Genomic DNA, 18,163 nt, shown 5'->3' with positions numbered 1-18,163 from the left:
AACTATTAAGTTAATAAGAATTAAAATTACATTTAATTAAATTTTATTTGGAAGCCCTCTTCGGCACCTCATTGGCTTTACAAATAAAATCACATCACAGAGTGGCGTAAAAGCTGCAATATTTCCCTTTAAAAACTACTTTACTTCTATTGAAATGTAGAAAAGCAAATGATCATAAAATAGCATGTACTCAGTGATGTTTTATTTTCCACGGTCGCTTTGACGGCAGGGGGCGCTGCGCGGCGGCCGCACCGGCTCCTCTCCCATCAGCCTCGGCGAGCTGACAGTTGGCTGCCTTTGGCTGTGATTGGCTCCCTCACCGGTTCATAGATGCATCACAGGGAGGAGTGACATTATTAACACAAACATAAAACAGACACGCACACGCACAAGCACAGCCAGCCTAAAGATGTCTGGGTCTCCCGGCGCGTCTCCGGCCGCGCAGTCAGCGAAGATGAAGAAGGAGGAGTCCTTCCTGGGGAAATTAGGAGGCACCCTGGTCCGGAAGAAGAAATCTAAAGAAGGTGGGTTGTGTTAAAAATGCTTTTTGTTTGTGCTGACACTGAACACACTGTGTGTTGTGTTTCTGTCCATGGTGCTGCAATCACATGATGCGCTCTTCGGGTCTTGTCCTCTGGGACATCAGAGGCAGCTCAACACATGATTTTCTGTGAAGATCATTCACCTGATGGCTTCTTCTTTATCACTACTGTAATATTCAAACGGCTCCGTGTTATTTAGAATCCTAATGCACAACAGACACACACAGCTCTTGAGCTCCAGTGTGACTCCTGGTGTTGGTCAGACAGACAAAGCCTCCCCGGGCCTTCAGCATGACCCAGTGAACAGAAATAGACGGAGTTAGTGACTGGAGCAAGGAATGTGTAGTTGGTAAGATAAAGCACTGAGAATCCAAATGTCTTCTGTGTTTGGGAGAAAACCTCTCTCAGTTATTGAACTATTTTCTACCCCTACATGCCAGTCAGTGGACAGCTGCAGGGTTTAAAGCTGTGTGTGTGTGTGTGTGTGTACTGTCTGCCATGTGTTTCTAATCTCCATTAAAGGAGGGCCACCCACAGGAGGACAGCCATGTTTTAATTGTTTAGGAGCTTCATGACATTCCTCAGTCAAAAAGTCAGTAGTTTCAGCATATTTTGAAATGATACTTTTTATTTGAAATCTCAGGAACTACAAAACAAGTGAATCTCTGATGACGAGACAATATCACTGTACAGCAGAAGAAGCACTGCACAGAGGTCTTTCTTTCTTTAGGGCTGTAGTATAAACAAAGCCTTGATATTGTGATATGTGATTGAGATGGCAGTTGGAGTTATCGATATTTCTTTTCTCTTTCACTGAAAAAAGTCTGATCTGGACAATATGTTTTGCATCTTTGTAGCACCATAACACTTAGAGTTAACTGGCACTTTTACTTTGTGGAGACACAAATTTTCGCAAATGGAGTTTCTGGATAATGTGTAAAATGTATATTTTAGGCTGCTGTAGTCTTACACACAGGAGGAGTCAGTGTAACGTTGCATTATTAGAACCTAGACAAGATGATTATAGATTTTTGCATTCGAGCAGAAACGGTTGTTAATTTAGAAATCTGTAGACTCCAGTTTTTTAAGGCTACCTAAGGCATTTTTCATTCCTTTAAAAGCTCAAAAACAAAGATTTGAATGAATATGATTACCAACAGCAGTCCTGATGTGACTATGATTGTGATTTTTTTTTTTTTTTTAATTTATTTATTTATTTATTTAGCTTATATTTAAGACACCCTAAGGGGAATTAAAAGGGGAGATGAGTTGATTAGGTGACAACTGGAGAGGTGGAGTGCTGTCAGAAGTTCTCTTAATTTACACAAGTTGACAAAGATGTCTAGTTGTTATGCCTTATTCCTCTTGTCGAGCTAAAGTGGAGCATTTTCTGGGTCCAGTCTCTTAAATGTAGGTATTCAGTTTGTCTGGAAATGAGCAGTTTTATAGTTGTGTCTGAGCAATTTTGATGGACAAGCTGCATTTAAATTTAGTATTTTTTATTTTTTAGTTTAAACAATGAACCAATTGAGATAAAGATCATCTGTTAAAATAACGTATTAGCTTCAGCATTTCATTCAACATTGTGAGTAGGAGTCGTTACTGCTAAGATTGGACTGGACTGTGGTGCAAAGACAAGATGGCAGTCTTAAGCATTTCCTTTTTTGCGCTAACTTTTTAATGAATTCACTGCACCTCGATTTGTCAACCTCCATTTTGCAAACAGACTCCCTGTGGTTCTATGCCCCTTCACTTTGCCAACATGTGTCTCTAAATCAGTGCAGTTGGTAATGACTTGTGTTGTGTGGAGGGGGTTCCTGTTGTGTCTCACAGTGATGGTGCAGTGCCGCCATGTGGTCAAAGTGGATTAGAGCTCAGAGGAGACAGGTCACTTTTAAGGGAGACAGTCTAAATGATGTTAGATTGAGAAAACAGTAGTGTGAAGTTGTGCAGCTCAGGGAGCTCAGCTTTTGGCCTCAGATACTGCTGCTGTGGTTTCTGTTACTTTTGGGTGTGGCGCTCTGTATTCTTTAAGGGGAACACCCAAGACAGACGAGTTGCCACTAGAAATGCTGTTTCACTTTTACTGAATAATCATTAACAAAAAGGGATAATGGCTTCATAAATTGTTTTGACAATCCTTAGTAATGGTACACCTTTTACTACCAAACACTGAACTCCTCCTCCCCCTCCTCTTCTCCCCGCATCAGCAGCGGGATAGAAAACGTGGCTTGAAGATGTTCAACAAGAGATAAAAGAAAATTCCCAAAGTTGCAGACCTCACTTTGACAGACACTGTTATGTTCTGTGTATCCTGATAAACTGAAAGGAAGTGTGCGTTCCTCTGACAAGGCACAAGTCCCTTTGTCAGCAACAGGCATTGTGGTCAGAATAACAGTTTGTAAGGAGAGCTAGGTCACATCCTCATCATATTATCTCAGTGTGAAGATTCTGAAAATACAAATTAAAACTAAAACACAACGTCTATAGGATGGATGCTGACCATTGTAAGTAACTGTTTCTATTCTGATTCTATAATCATAAGTTTATTCTTACTAAAATATGTATATTTTACTCAGCTTTTTATTGTTGCTAGAAATGCACTAATTCATGTTTTATAATTACAGCAATTACTAAAATTATATTAACCACTCATTCATTAGTCGTCAGTATCATTGATATTTAGAAGGTATGAGAACAGACTTTTTAAAAAAAAGATAAAAAAAAATATTTGATCTTTCAATCAAATCATGTCAGCCTTAGTTTTATGAAGCCTCAACTGAGACAATAATTGATACATTAGGTTATTAATATGGGCTTTGGTGATATGCTAAGTGATATAAAACTTGTGCTGTTATAATTTATTCACTGGAGTGTAGTTTGTTTAATTACTGTTAAATGACACTATAGTTTACATCTACACCACCATCACCCATAACATTATGACCACTGACAGGTGAAGCGAATAACATTGATGATCTGGCTGTCATGGTGCCTGTCAGTGGATGTATCAAGCAGCAAGTGAATATTTTCTCTGGAAACTGACACACTGAAGTAGAAAAGAATGTGGCTTTGTAGTGTAGATATGAGCAAATTTGACAAGGATCAAACTGTGATGGCTAGATGACTGGATCAGAGAATCAGAATCAGAACCAGAAATACTTTATTAATGTTACTCTGCAAGAGAGCAGGTCAGTACCTAACACAAGTGGTCTAATGACGAAAAACCAGTGAACCGGTGAAAGGATGATGGTTGGAAGACATGACACCAGGATGTATTTTGTGTAAATAACAATTTAGTGGTGTCAAAGCGATTCTTTGAACAATGCTCTACCTGGAAACAATGGGTCCTTCATCACACTAGATATTTACTCTTCCATGTAGAACATTGTTCAGCAGTACAGTCCTTCATGGAAACAGTATTCCCGAATGTCAGGGGCCTCTTTCAGTTGGATAGCGCTCCCTGCCAACAACAGTTCAGGAATAACAACCAGTTCAAGGTGTTGGTTCCAGAAGTCCAAGCTGGGTTAGAGTTAAGTCTAGAGGAGTCCAGGTCTTGACGGGTCATGGTGGCTTTGGCATTAAAAGAGCAGGTGGTCATAATGTAATGGCTAATTGTTGTGTATATATTCAAAATTCTTAAATGTAAGTTTTTAAATCGCCACACAAAATGTTTGCACATGTTATGTGTTTATGAAAATTAAATGTTGCCACATGTCTTATATTCTTTGAAATATATTTTTTTCCCTCTAAATAATAAAAAAACTATTGTTTAGATCAGTACTGTGATCCAATTTGTCTCAGTGTGAACAGCCTTTGACCCTTCATTTGAATCCGCGCAAAAAAAATTTACTTGCAGTTCAGATTTTTCAGGTGAGAAATCGAGCTGCTTATTACACAGAGGTCGAACATGGCCCACAAGCCAACTCTCATCACGGTCTATTATTATTTATAGATTATTTCAAAATCTGTTTCCCAACTCTACACCCCATGAGCCTCAATGATAGTTTTTCCATAATTTTTCCTACTTCTGTTTGAAGGGCAGAGGACTGAGCCCCTGTTCAGGCCAGAGCAAGTCACAATATTAAGAAAACTGAATTACAGCATTAAGTAAATGTGATAGTTGATTAATAATCAGAGCAATAGATGAGCTGTCTCTGAATTGTCATGGCTCTTTTCTGCCAGGGGGCCTCGTGAAGGTCACTGTCGTCTCCTGACTGCTGTTACTCACCGGTGCCTGTGTTGGTGTAAATAACCTGAGCTATATTTAAGATCCAGTCTGTCTTCTCCATACTGCCACATTATTTATATCTTCTCCCTCTTGTGCCACAGTAAATCCACCCCTTCCCCTCCGCCTTGCTCTGGGACTGGTGCACTCAAAAGAGATGAGGTCGATTTCAGCTTGTTCACCACTGTTGTTTATGATACTGATTGACTTTGAATATTTTCCCTCTAAAGCAAAAGGAATCCTGCCATATGTTGTTACTTCTGTCTTGACTGATCAATGTGCTTTTACATAACGACTCGCGGCGCCACTGACAATCTTTTTGCATGAACCTCCTTGGCCCCAGGCTTTGGTTTGTATTGAATTAGCATAATTCTGTTAAGAGGGATCCAGCCTCTGGACGATTGATTATTTGCTGCAGCAAAACACATTAAAGGCTCCATCCACATGCTCACTGAGATAGTTAAGTTCAAACTCTCATTGCCGTGAAATTCCCGGATTGCTGGGCATCTGAACAGTCACATATGATTGTGCAGACAACAAAATCATGCAACAGAGTATAGCAAATGAGTGGATATCTAGTTGACTCTGTACCTGTGATAAGTCAGTGTAGTCTGTCCTGTTTCCACTGCTCAGAAGTGATGAGTGTGTAACAGTAGTGTTGCCTTATGTCCAGTGCATCATCTCCTTCCTGTCTAACACACACACATCGCAGACCTCTCTGCGTCTCCAGTAACTGGACCGCAGAGGTGGGGTGGAGGGTTGTGACAGAAATAAACAAGCATGATGACGCCCCTGCCACTGTACAGTTCCACCGACTGCCATTCACACACACACACCCACATAAACGCACAGTGAGCGTGTGTGCACCTCCTTTTCTGCCTTCACTTGCTGCCATCTGCGAGGTAATCCGGAGACTTTATAGTGGCGACATGGCTGGGCTGCTGTGTGGGACCAAGAGAAAGAAACAAGGTAATTTGGTTTTAATGTTTGGCTTTGAGGAACATCAGTGTGGGAATGAGGAAGCAGTACCTGTCACCATAACTGTAGGTTTCAATGTAGCTTACATTGGGAGGTCAACAAGACGGAAGCATTAAGTCATAAAATTTGTACTTAATTATAGTACAATCTTCAGTGGCTGTTACATTTTCCGACTGGTGAGAGGAGGTTTTTTTTTTTTTTTTTTTTTCTGACTCATATCATTCTGTGTAAATCTGTTTTAGTCAATGAGTGGTTTCCCATTTTGACACAGATATCACTTATATGTGTGAAGTGACAAATGTTCGTCCAGCTCAGTATAAAGTAGCAGTGAAACAATGTGAAGGACATTGAGGGAGGAAGCAGTACAATTAAGATGAAATACAGAAAACTCGCTCTCTAATTGCATAGCTAACTGCTGATCTGCTGTGAGATCTCTTATGAGAAGCTTCAATCAGATAGTAAATCTGTAGGGACCCCTCATCTGGGGATAATTCTCCACATCCTCTCTTGCACAGGCTTTGAAGTTGTGATTTTTAGCCTCGACACATCATGAGTACATTCTTCTTGATCGCCCTATTATTAAGTATTTAAATTATTGTATTTTGGGGAAAAAAGCTAAATTGCTGTCTTTTTTTTTTTTTTTTTTTTTTTTTTACCTCTTGTGCTCTCACATTGGCTCTCCTCTAGTTATATAAATAACAGCCTCAGTGAAGTGAAGTGGCAGATTGTTGTCCAGCCTGCAGCAGATCTTACAACCTGAAATGGAAAATGATGAAAGCAATGTGGCCATTAGGGGGAGGAAAGCCTTCAAATCCCCAGAGCATCTCCTCAGTCAGAGGGAAAAGCATCTGCGCAAAAAGTGACTTGAAAGACAGTGTCAGAGAATGCGTTTGAAATTTGTTTGTGCCTTGTTCCTTTTTAATTAACTTTAATGACTGACTTCATTAGCATAAGAGTATATTTTATCTTTCCACTGGAAGAGTGCTTAAAGATAAAAAAAAAAAAAAAAAAAAAAGCCTATAGAGACAGCTGTTCCCTTAATGCAATCTGTACTGGGAAGAAAATTGAGGAAGTAGCAACCGTGTGACGGCTCCAGCAGCAGCTAAAAATCAACAGACACTATGATAAGTTTTTCCGCCAGAGATTTCTATTAGCTCAATGTGGTGAAGAGTGATTAGATGGAAACACTTTACACTTTGTAGTTTCCACAAATGTATGAAATGGGAAAGTTGTAAGAAAGTTGACTGTATTGATCATTACCTTTTGACTGAATACAAAAAATAAGAACTATGCAAAGCTGAGAAAGATTGGAAAGTAGCAGAGAAGCTTTGGAAGAAGATTGCTAAGTTAATATTTTTATTAGTGTAATGTACTTTTTGTATGTGAAAATACCAGTTTTAAAATGTCTTAGCTGTTACAATAATTATTTTTATTTGTACAAACAATTTCATTAGTGCAGCTGTTTTCAGATGAGGTGGGGCGTAGAGTAACTGCAACAGTTATACATGCTTACAGGTAGAATGTTATTTTCTTAATCTTAGAAATCAATAATGATAAATGCTAAATATAATCTCATTAATTCATATTATTAAATTTTGAATTATGAGCAGGTTTATTGTTGATGAAATGGTTGTGTTGAACCTCTTGTGTCTTGATGCTGTAACAGTTTGTGTGGGTTGTGTTTGTTTGTGTTTCAGTGAGTGATCTCCATGAGGAGGGTAAGAAGGCCATCAATGCTCCCTTACTTCCTTCTGCGCCAGAACTCCACCCAGAGGATGCACTGCTGGGTATGTACACGCGTAAAAAAAAACAAACCAAAAAAAAACACACGCACATGTAAAGAATATTTTATTTCAAGTTGTAATCACATCTCCTGTGAAAGTGGTGTGTACCACTTTTCTCAGGGTTATTGATGATAGATATTTTCAGTGTATTTTTGCAGATGACTGTCAGAGGTTACATAGCTCACAGATTTTTGAATGTAGCATGTTGACTAATAGAGACTGTGACACTAGGAGAGCAGGAAATGAAAATGGGTGTGGTGAAGATACCTCTGTCACTCAGTCACCATGTGAATCACTGTTTTTGGTTTTGTTGCTGTTGATACGAAAGACAACAGATATATATGTATATATGTATATATATATATATATAGTCATTTCCTATTTCATTTTGTACACATTTATCCTATCACCTCCACTGACTGCCTTGACTTTCTCTTTACCAGAGGAGAATGCTGAGAGGATCATGTTGGACCCAACATCGCGGGAAAATTTGAAATTCAAAGATTTATTGAAGGTTTGTTTGTTTACTAGAGTGTCCTGGTTATAGACTTGGAAACATGGAAAATCATCGTGTACACTTACATAATTTTTTCAAAAGGTTCACATCAATCAGTTATATTTGATACAGTCTCATCTGTCTCAGCTGCCAGGCTTCTCCTGTGAATCACCTCAGACAACCAAAGCAGATCAGGCTGCTTCCGTTATCTATACTGCTTATTAATGCAGGGTGGCATGGGGCTGGAAGCCAACCGCTGCTGACATGGCACAAGAGCGATGTTCAACCTTGGCAGGTTGCCAGCCCATCCCAGGGCTGACGTATAGAGATGAACAGCGATTTATACGCAACTGAAAGTCACCTGTTACCCTAAACTTGTATGTCTTTGGAATGCGGGAGGAAGGTAGAACATGCAAACTCCAAATAGAAATCCCCCAGGCTGGGGTTCAAAACCAGAGCGTACTTGCTTTCACTGCAAGTTATTTTGAAAATATAGTCACAACCTCTTGCATCCAGGGATAACTGTGTCCCAACAATCCCCGTTAAAATGTTTTATGTCAGCTTTTCCTCTGGAACCTGATCCAGGTAATTGCACAACCTCAAAAGTTAATCTCTTTGCTTTACACTACAGGGCTCCAAGATAACATCACCTTCAATAACTTGTTTAGGACAGAAATTATGAACCACAATAAAAATTAAAGTGTGTCCCACTTGAGATTCTCTTGACAGTAAAATATGAAGAAATGTTTACAAGGTTGTTTTGTTTTGTTTCCAGGTCCTGATTGATTGGATCAACAGTGAGCTGGAAGAAGACAGGATCATAGTCAAAGACCTGGAGGAGGACTGTTATGATGGACAAGTGCTCCAGAAGTTATTTGGTGAGAAACTGGTTGCTGTTTGGGTCTCAGTTCTCGTACTGTGGCAGAATAAAAAAAAAAGTATGTGCGTCAGTCAGTTGGAAATGTCCCCACTCCGTCCAACATTTCAGAGCATGTCTGAAAAAATAACTCTTGACGATTGCTGCTTTGATGTGATCACCAAGACAGCAAAGTGTAACTATAACACAGCCTGCAGATTTCTGATCTCATTTAACAACATGTGAAAATGCTGTTTTTAGCGACCCGTTGTCAATGGTGAAAAATCTGTTGTGTTTGTTGCCTTTGGCTTGCTCGGGGCTTCCCCCCTGTGTCCATTAACTGTGACAACAGCCTAAAAACCTGGTGATAACTGCTCACCATAGACTCGACATAAAATTAAATGTGGATAACACAGAAGGCAGATTGTATTGAAGTTTATGGGAAAAGGCCTCTGCTTTTCACTTGATTTATTCCCCTTAGTAAATGTCTTCCTAACAAGTACATGGTTCTAGTTGCTAGTTTGATGTTCAGTTTTCAAATGGTGGTCCCATTCAGATGAAAGAAGCGGATAAAGCAGGATAAGGATTAGGGTGTGGATCCAACCCTCCTCTTCAGCTCCACCTTCGACAAATATGGGTTCTTGTTACATAAAACTAACATCCAAGTTAAAACTTGAGGCCTTAATACAGCAGTTCCCAAACTAATCAGTTTAGACACGATGGGTTGCTGTTTGGTCCCCTGTTGTGAGTAGACTCCTTAGATATAGTGGTGCTTCAGAGATTTTGTGGTGTAGGTGCTATGGGGCTGCTCAACACTCAAGAGAAGGTGCTTTGAATTATGCGGCCTATATATATATATATGTATATATATATATATATATATATATACAAGTATATGGTTCTAGTTGCTAGTTTGATGTTCAGTTTTCAAATGGTGGTCCCATTCAGATGAAAGAAGCGGATAAAGCAGGATAAGGATTAGGGTGTGGATCCAACCCTCCTCTTCAGCTCTATATATATATATATATATATATATATATATATAAATATAAATAAAAGTTTGGACACACTTTCCTATTCATTTGAATGGCCTGTATGTACTGTACGTGCCTGTACTGTATACATATACACACAGACTTTTCTTGTGGGTGCTAGGCAGGTGCTATGGCTATTATAGGGGGAGCCACAACACCACCTAGCACCCCTGGCACTGCCATTGGCATGTATTGACTTCTTAGTAATCCCATCTAGAGCTGCGTTTGAGGCCCTAGCGAAGGTTTAAAAATGGCAGTTGACAAACCAACGAAAACACCTCTTTTGCTGCTACAAATGACACAGAAGCTAAGTAAAGTAAGGTAACTGAAATACGAATAGATAGATAGATAGAAAGATAGATGTACCTTTTTAATCCCAAACTGGGAAATTCTCGTATCACAGCAGCAAGATACACTGTACAGTATAGACACATTGTACATCAGGATAAACTAAATTCATATTGTTTTAATTTACATTTGAATGATTTGTTACACACATGGTAGCACAGCTCTGTCTCCCTTGGTATTTGTTGTGCTTCTATACTGAATTGAATTTCTCTTTTATGTAGATTCTGCTCTTTCCCTGCCATGACTGACTTGTCTCTTTGCTCCAAGGGAACATTTGTTGTGCTCAAACTCCCTCCTCAGCCTATCTCATTTTATTTTAATCTCCACTCTCCACATGGGCAGCACAGCACCATAATGGTAACTGTAGTGCTGTTGCCTCACAACAAGAAGGTCTCTGGTTCAGTCGGAGTTTGAATGTTGTCCCCCTGCCTGTGTGGGTTTTCTCCAGGTACTCCAGTTTTCCTCCACCGTCCAAAGACATCATGTTTGGATTAATTGATGACTAAATTATCTGTAGGTCTGAGTGTGAGTGGTTTTTGGTCTCTGTCTATCTCGGTGTGTTGGCCCTGTGATGGACTGGCGACCTGTACAAGGTGTACCCCGCCCTCACCCAATGTGATCTGGAATTGCACCCCCCGCGACCCGGAAATAGATAAGCAGTGGAAGATGAATGAATGCAAACTCCAGCTGGTTTCTTCTTCTTTGCTTCCATGTGTTTCCCCAGTGTGAAAACCAGCTCATTTTTCAAGCCTGATGATAAAAGAAGTCTCATTGTCTGCCCAAATATAAACTATTAATCATAAAGAATGCACATTACTTAAAAACAGTCAGTTGATCTGATGAACAGAACAGATTTTTCATATGCTTCAGAAGTGTCGAGAACAAGAATAAAAATGCAAAATAGGAGCCGCATAATAAAGGAATGTGTGAACTCTTGTTTTCAAGCTTTTTCTTATTTTTCCCACTCTTTTATCACTTTTGGACCTTATGTAATCTCAGTCCTTTATTACATCAGTGCCCGTTCTGGATTTCTTTTTTTATCATGATGCTGGTTTCTTTTTAAAATTTATATCTGAACCCACACACTTGAGATTTCCTTACTTCTCCTTGGAGCAAGTCTTCTCACTCAATTCATCGCTCTTGGTTCTAGCCATTGCATTCATACATTTTCAAGATAATTAGACAAAAAAGAGATTTTTTTGTGCACTTATTTGGGAACTTAGTTTTTTTTATTTAAATGAATGTCTAATTTTTTTTGTCTAAGCCTTTGCATTTGAAGTATCAGAGTTCTTACGGATACTGCGCTTGTGATATGATACTATCAGAAATTATAGTGTGTATGTATGTGTGTGTTGACCTGACCTTCTTTGATATCTCCTGTCCGTCCTGTTGTTGACAGAGAAGTTGTCGGGCAGAAAGCTGAACGTGGCCGAGGTGACCCAGTCTGAGATTGGCCAAAAGCAAAAGCTTCAGACAGTTTTGGAGGCTGTTAACGAACTGCTGAGGCCTCACGGCTGGACTATCGAGTGGAGTGTTGACTGTGAGTTCACTTAAGTATTTGCTGTTGAAGCTACACCTTACAGCGCTTTAGCATGGCAGTTTAGTGCTGTAACATTGGTGAAATCAGAAGAGACACAAATAAAGGAACAAATAACCCACATTCTGTGTTTTTAGTTTTCTGTGTGTGATGCAAAATTTCACCACGGAGCCATCTGTAATGTGGAACTTTAAAATTTTATGTGCCCCTTCCAACAAATTAACATTTTCTACTGTAAATTACTGTCAAAGCAAAATGACCTTCATGTAAAAAATTGCTGGAATGTCCCTTTAATGTGTAATTGACTCTGAATTTGTATAAACAGCTCATCATTGAACTCCACGAAAAGGAGAAATTTTCCACAGGAGGAACATCAGAGCTGAATTAATTCGTGCTTCACTTAATTTCTCATTTGCAGCTTTTTCACAGTTGTTTTTTTTTTTTTTGTTGTTGTTGTTCTCTTAAAAAGCACTCAACTGTTAGCTTCAAGCTTTAGAAAGCTGCTCACATCGTGATCATTTTCATCAGTTGCATCTCATCATTGTGTTGGCTTAAGAGCTCAGTCGACTATTATGATTCACTGTTTCAGCGATCCATTCAAAGAATCTGGTGGCTATTATCTATCTGCTGGTGGCTCTTGCTATGCACTTCCAGGCTCCCATCAGACTACCTGAGCACGTTTCCGTACAGGTGGTGGTGGTCAAGGTAAAGTGTCACATCAAACCCAAGCATGCATAGCGTCTATCACCAGTATGCCTATTTTATTTAGTTTCAATCAGCCTTCATGTCACAGAGAGAACCTTAATTCTCATTAAAAGTCTCTTTTTGAAGAGCGTCTTGACCATGTACAGACAAGACAGACGAGCACTGTAAACAAGATAACACAAAAAATTGTGTGTCAGAATTACATCTAAAGAATAATCATGAATTTCTAGTGCAATGTTTCATGTTAGAGGTGGAGTAGATGGCACTTGAGAAACAACCTGTCTAAAACCTCAAAAGCTTGTCATACTGATAGACGGTACAGCATCAGTTAATCCTTTAGTTTTTTGACTTTTTGATGAATGTACATAAACAAGTCTAGCATTTCTCTCATGCCCCAGATAAATGACTTTGATTTTTATATGGGCAGAAACGAGAGGGCATCCTACAGACTGCTCTAGTGACCAAAGAGCTGACTAGCACCACAGAGTAAGAGCTGATACGTCATCTCTTTTCAGTGTTGTTATAATTAGTATGTAAAGTCTCAATAATATTTATTACAGTAAGAAATCTTAGGTGGCTGGAGAACACTGCACAGACTGCTACACTGAATTCTTTTTCACCCTCTGTCTCATCTGTTTGCTTTTCAGAATGATGATGGGAAGATTTGGTGAGTCCCAGTTTCAGGATATAGTGTAACCTGTACATGTTTGTTTGATTTTTTTTATTGCTTCTTTGTTTATTTCTTTAATAGATTCATTCATCATTTTGTAAAATATGCTTATTTGCTTTCTTAGTGAGAGAAACTCCTCTCAGGTCATCACAATAGAAATTAAACAAGTGTCTTTTAGCTTATCTTAGCACATACAATAACAGTCGAACTCACATTTTTTGCCGTTGTATACATAAATAAATTATAGTATATTAATAAGTGAGCTTTGGAGGTGTCGGTGTGAAAGTTGTCTTTAACCCTTTTAAAGAACCTGGTTAGAGGTCTTTTTGATTTATGTATTAACTTTGTCATTATTTTGGGGGGCCTTTATTTCATGGGACAGTGGAGAGACACTGGTCTCTCCACTGGAGCACCCCTCTGCTTCCAGTGTTATCCCCAGTTAGCTGCCCTTTTACTGTGGACACATATTTAAATATGAGAGTGAGACACCTTTGATGTCAAAATGTCAAACGATTCTTTCAAGCAATCATGATCTTTCAATCCTTGCTCCTCTACAACAGAGCGGGATGCATTTGACACTTTGTTGGATCATGCACCTGACAAGCTCAACGTTGTAAAAACGGTAAAGTGAAAAAGAAAGTGTTTTTGTATTATAAAAAATAGGTGTATTAGCTTTTGACTTTTTTTTTTTGTAATTATACTCGAACAATGAGTTTAACAATGTCCTATTTGTGTTGTTGCCAGTCGCTCATTACCTTTGTGAACAAACACCTCAACAAGCTGAACCTGGAAGTGACTGAGCTGGAATCTCAGGTATCAGATTAAATGGTTGATCTAAATTATCACCTCCAGTAAAATATTAAAAGTGATCAATAGTCGTATGCATGTCATGTTTAAGGTTTGCCGTCCTGTCATCTTCACCTCATTTGCATGGCTGACCTCTCAGATTTTAATTTCAGATACAAATAGCCAAATCTCATAGCCAATGATTTCATTATTGAATGCACTTCATATTATCTTCTCTCTGCCTGTGTGCATGTGTCCAGTTTGCTGATGGAGTGTACCTGATATTGCTGATGGGGTTGCTGGAGGACTATTTCGTCCCTCTGTACAACTTCTTCCTCACCCCTGAGAGCTTTGAACAGAAGGTGATGTCACCCTCAAAAAGTGAAATGTGTTGGAAAAAAATTGTTTGCAATTATTGAGGATGGAAGGTCTTAATGTTGTCCCCTCCAGGTCCATAATGTGGCTTTTGCCTTTGAGCTGATGCAGGATGGAGGCCTGAAGAAACCCAAAGCCAGACCAGAAGGTATTTTACAGACAGAGAGGCATTTAATTATTACAAATATTTATTGTTAGTCTCCTGTAAAAACAGGAGGTTGTAAGAGGAAAAAAAAGGCTTTGAATGGTTGCCATCCTGTAGTAGCCGTTATGTTGAATGTTGTCCAGTAGATGGAAACCTTAGCTCACCTTTAAACTCTTACAAGATGGACGGTGCCCAGGTCTTTCAGCCTTTCTAACAGAGAGAAACATCTTTAGCGTAACAAATCAAAATATGGCTTGCACCATTTGAGGATTAGATGTTAAAAATCTTACTTTTTCAGAACGGGTTATTTTTTTCCCCGTCTTTCACAGAGACTAATATGTCACAATATGTCACAATAGTTACTAACCCCTGTGATTTCCATAAACCCTGCAGAGTAAAATTAGCTGATGTGATAATCTGACCTACTCAAGCTGAAAACAGGATCTCACTGCACAGATGAGCTCATAACATCTCAATTGTCTATTGACCTCTACAGTAACTATTATCTTCTACTTAGTATATCTTTTCATAGTTGTACAATTACCAGAGCTACCTGACATTCAGTGTATGCATTAAATCCATCCTCTTTTTTAAATCTCCCTTTTCTACAACTTGATTCTGTTCTGTAACGTGATTTCTCCAAATTTAATATTTGCTAATATGTGTAATATAAACATTTGACAGAATTTTACGTCTTCACTTTATCACTTTAAAAATCTAGCTTCATTAATTTTTGTATATGCCCTAATCCTTTCATTACGTCTGCACATTTTTTCAGTTGCAATATGCTTACATTACATATATCCCTGGCTGGCTGGCAATATCTGTTGTGTACAGATTTAAATCTTTAAGTAACATAAACTGCGATTCAAAATGTGTAGATATTTCTGTAGCTCTGGCAAAATTAATTTCCCTCATCTTTAAAACATATGACAAGACCAAAATGGGAACCGCTTGCAATCAGAACTTGTAATTTTTTCAGAAATTAAAAATCAAGCTTTTGGCTTCAGAGTTATATGGCTGTAGTTCTAATGCAGTCCATCAATATATGTTGTGATTAGCCTTTGGTTTTGCTCTCTTCTGCAGGTTCGTTCTAAATAAAACCGGAGATCCAAAACTGTTGATGATATCCACTCTGTCAACATTGCAAACAGGGGAATGTGCTGATGATATGGAGCTTAAGGCATATTAGTTCACTGGTTTGGATGGTGATGCAATGCCACTGCTGTAACAAATGGTGTCTGGCTAGCATTGCTTAAAATAGACCTAGCTGTGATGAGAAATTACAGTAAGCAAATTAGTGTTTATCTAGAAGACCATGGTACTGAGAGAAAGCAAGAAATATCTTCTGTCTTTGAATCTCCTTTTCTAAGTTACATATATAATAATCATCAGCATATTCTTTGGCGTTATTTTAAACCTCCTTTTCATTTTAAATGCTATACCAATTTACAAATTATGTTTCGAGGGAGGGAAAGTAGTCCCACGACAATTTTAGAAGATGCTCCTTTTGAGTGCACGCAAGGTTTTCTGGAAGCATGGACCATTTATTGTTTTGCCTCAGTCTCCAAAGGATGTGACTTTTGTCATTGGTCTAAATAGTCTTACTGACACTTCCCTAAGCAGTTCATGTTTGATAAATGAATGACCTCTGTTTTGTCTCAATTTTTGTTTTCCAGATGTTGTCAACCTGAACCTCAAGTCAACCCTCCGAGTTCTCTACAACCTGTTTACCAACTACAAAAACTCTGAGTGAACTTCTCCTGTCTCGCCTGCTGGCATTACACTCTCTTGTGCCTCTGCTGACATCATGTCATTCAGTCTGGACACTGGATGAGGCCATCTGGGTCATTATTTGGAATGGAATACCTGTCTTGATGCATGAGAAAAGAAACAGTCAACAAAATTATGGCATCTCTTCAAAAACAAGACCCCCCCCCCTCACACACACACACACACACACACACACACACACACATCTGGGTTAACAGTAAGGAAGGTAAAAAGATTCAGGGAGGAGTTGTCAGAAAAAAACCCCGGAATGAATGTCAGTATTTATTTATTCCTTCCTCACCTGCGGCAAACCAGGAAACCCTGCAGTCCCTGCATTTCAACCCACGGTGGTTACTGTAAACATGGATGAGGGCTGAACAGTAATACTGGAAAACAGCTGTGTCAAACTCAGTTGGTTGTATTCCTTCAGATTATTTAAGAAAGTTTAAAATGCCGTTCTATATTATATAGTAATTTAAAATGCTTTTGTATAGATATTGAAAGAATAGTTTGACATTATGAGAAATACTCACTTTATAGTTGGACTGATACAGTCAGTCATACATTAGCTCACATTTGGATTCCGGATATTATTATGGATATCATCCACAAAAATGTGTTTTCTTGGCAGTTTTAATATCTTTTGATCATAAAATCAGATCTATTTTATTTGGATTATTTATATCGACTACAGTTTATAGAAATCACTGTAATTTACAGGTTAAATTATTATTATTATTTTTTTTAAGTTTAACCACATCGATTCCACTCAGAAGAAGAGATGATGATTACCGCTCCTCTGCAAAGATAATCACCATTATCAGCAGTCAGCTAGTCTTTTTGTTATTTATTTACTTATTTTTATGACTTTATTTATTACGGAATGCAACAACGGCTTTATGTAGTTAGTAAACTGATTTCCAAAATGATCAGATGTGACATTTTTCCATTTACATTCAACAGAAAAAACATTGTCCCACATCAATTTGTTTTTATCATGTTAATTTTTCTACCGCAGTGTTGTTTCAACACAGTTGCACAGTTTTGTAGCATGTTGAGCAGGGTTAGATGTTGCTTTGACTAAATTTCCCCCAAATGTCTAGTTGCTGCATCTTGCCACCGGGGGCCTGCTCTGTTTACTCTTGCCTCCAGTCTTTGTGCTAATTAGAGATAACCAGCTTGCTGCTTCATATTTAAACAATCTGACATCACTCACTCTGCATGTTTACGGGGAGTCAAATGAGAGGTTTCATTCCACTACCACCAACATCCTGTTAGCTTAGCACAAAGAATGGAAATTTGGGGAATAGCACATCTGAGCTAACGTATAAACCTGTTATATCTTGTTTATCTCAGTTTAACTGCTCAAAAGTGTGATACAATGCTATGGGTTATGCACGGAAAGGGTATTTCTCAAAATGTCCAACTATTCCTCTCAGAGATTTTTAATACACAATATCTGAAATTAGTGCCTGGTTTGATGATTTTCTTACTGTGCCTCGTTCCCTATACACTATAATTACTTTTCCTAACAGCTGCAGGAACTGTGAACAGTTTGTTGTTTACTCTGAACTCTGCACACCATATCTCGAACCATATTTGAAAGCTGATGCTGTTGCCTTCTGCCTTAAATGGAGTGTGCTCTTGCCATTCGCAGAAAGCAACAGTCAGTGTCCTCATATTATCTGGCCTTTCAGGCGAGTCCCTGAGGGGTCCTGGACCCAGGGGTCCACCTGCAGACCTGATAAGATGTAAAGTGCATACGTTTTAGAGCCAGGCTGACTTATTGAGCGAGTGGATGAGTCCATTGAGACTGTAGTCACACTGGATGCCTCCCCACTGCGTGTGTTTTTTTTGTTTTTTTTTATCTCGTGTATCAGGAAATAAATACTTGGAATCAAACACA

General features: G+C 38.8%; 1 protein-coding gene across 3 annotated transcripts; it reads left to right on the top strand.

Annotated features, from left to right (window-relative positions):
- Positions 1–384: 384 nt before the first annotated feature.
- Positions 385–18,140, top strand: parvb (parvin, beta). Of its 3 annotated transcripts, none has more exons than XM_029522782.1 (13): positions 385–524; positions 7,446–7,535; positions 7,976–8,046; positions 8,804–8,906; positions 11,666–11,806; positions 12,393–12,508; positions 12,936–12,994; positions 13,156–13,175; positions 13,739–13,800; positions 13,923–13,991; positions 14,225–14,326; positions 14,415–14,487; positions 16,164–18,140. In XM_029522782.1, exons 1-13 carry the CDS (start codon positions 410–412, stop codon positions 16,238–16,240), a joined length of 1,098 nt encoding a protein of 365 aa, XP_029378642.1. In that variant the 5' UTR covers positions 385–409; the 3' UTR covers positions 16,241–18,140. The 3 variants fall into 3 exon arrangements, with proteins under 3 accessions (XP_029378642.1, XP_029378645.1, XP_029378644.1); XM_029522785.1 differs by lacking the exon at positions 385–524 and adding an exon at positions 2,935–3,049 and having other exon boundaries at positions 16,164–18,138; XM_029522784.1 differs by lacking the exon at positions 385–524 and adding an exon at positions 5,592–5,739 and having other exon boundaries at positions 16,164–18,137.
- Positions 18,141–18,163: the final 23 nt, after the last annotated feature.

This window comes from Echeneis naucrates, chromosome 16 (assembly GCF_900963305.1).
Source record: "Echeneis naucrates chromosome 16, fEcheNa1.1, whole genome shotgun sequence".
Classification (NCBI taxonomy): Eukaryota; Metazoa; Chordata; class Actinopteri; order Carangiformes; family Echeneidae; genus Echeneis; species Echeneis naucrates.
Note: the sequence above shows the minus strand (reverse complement) of the source record. Positions and strands in the feature narration are given on the sequence as shown.

Bases quoted from the DNA above. Each gene is read 5' to 3' on its own strand.
- parvb (XM_029522782.1), top strand. From the start codon at position 410: ATGTCTGGGTCTCCCGGCGCGTCTCCGGCCGCGCAGTCAGCGAAGATG. The intron at 8,907-11,665 runs GTGAGAAACTGG...TGTTGTTGACAG, and splicing joins AGTGCTCCAGAAGTTATTTG to AGAAGTTGTCGGGCAGAAAG. The intron at 11,807-12,392 runs GTGAGTTCACTT...TCACTGTTTCAG, and splicing joins TATCGAGTGGAGTGTTGACT to CGATCCATTCAAAGAATCTG.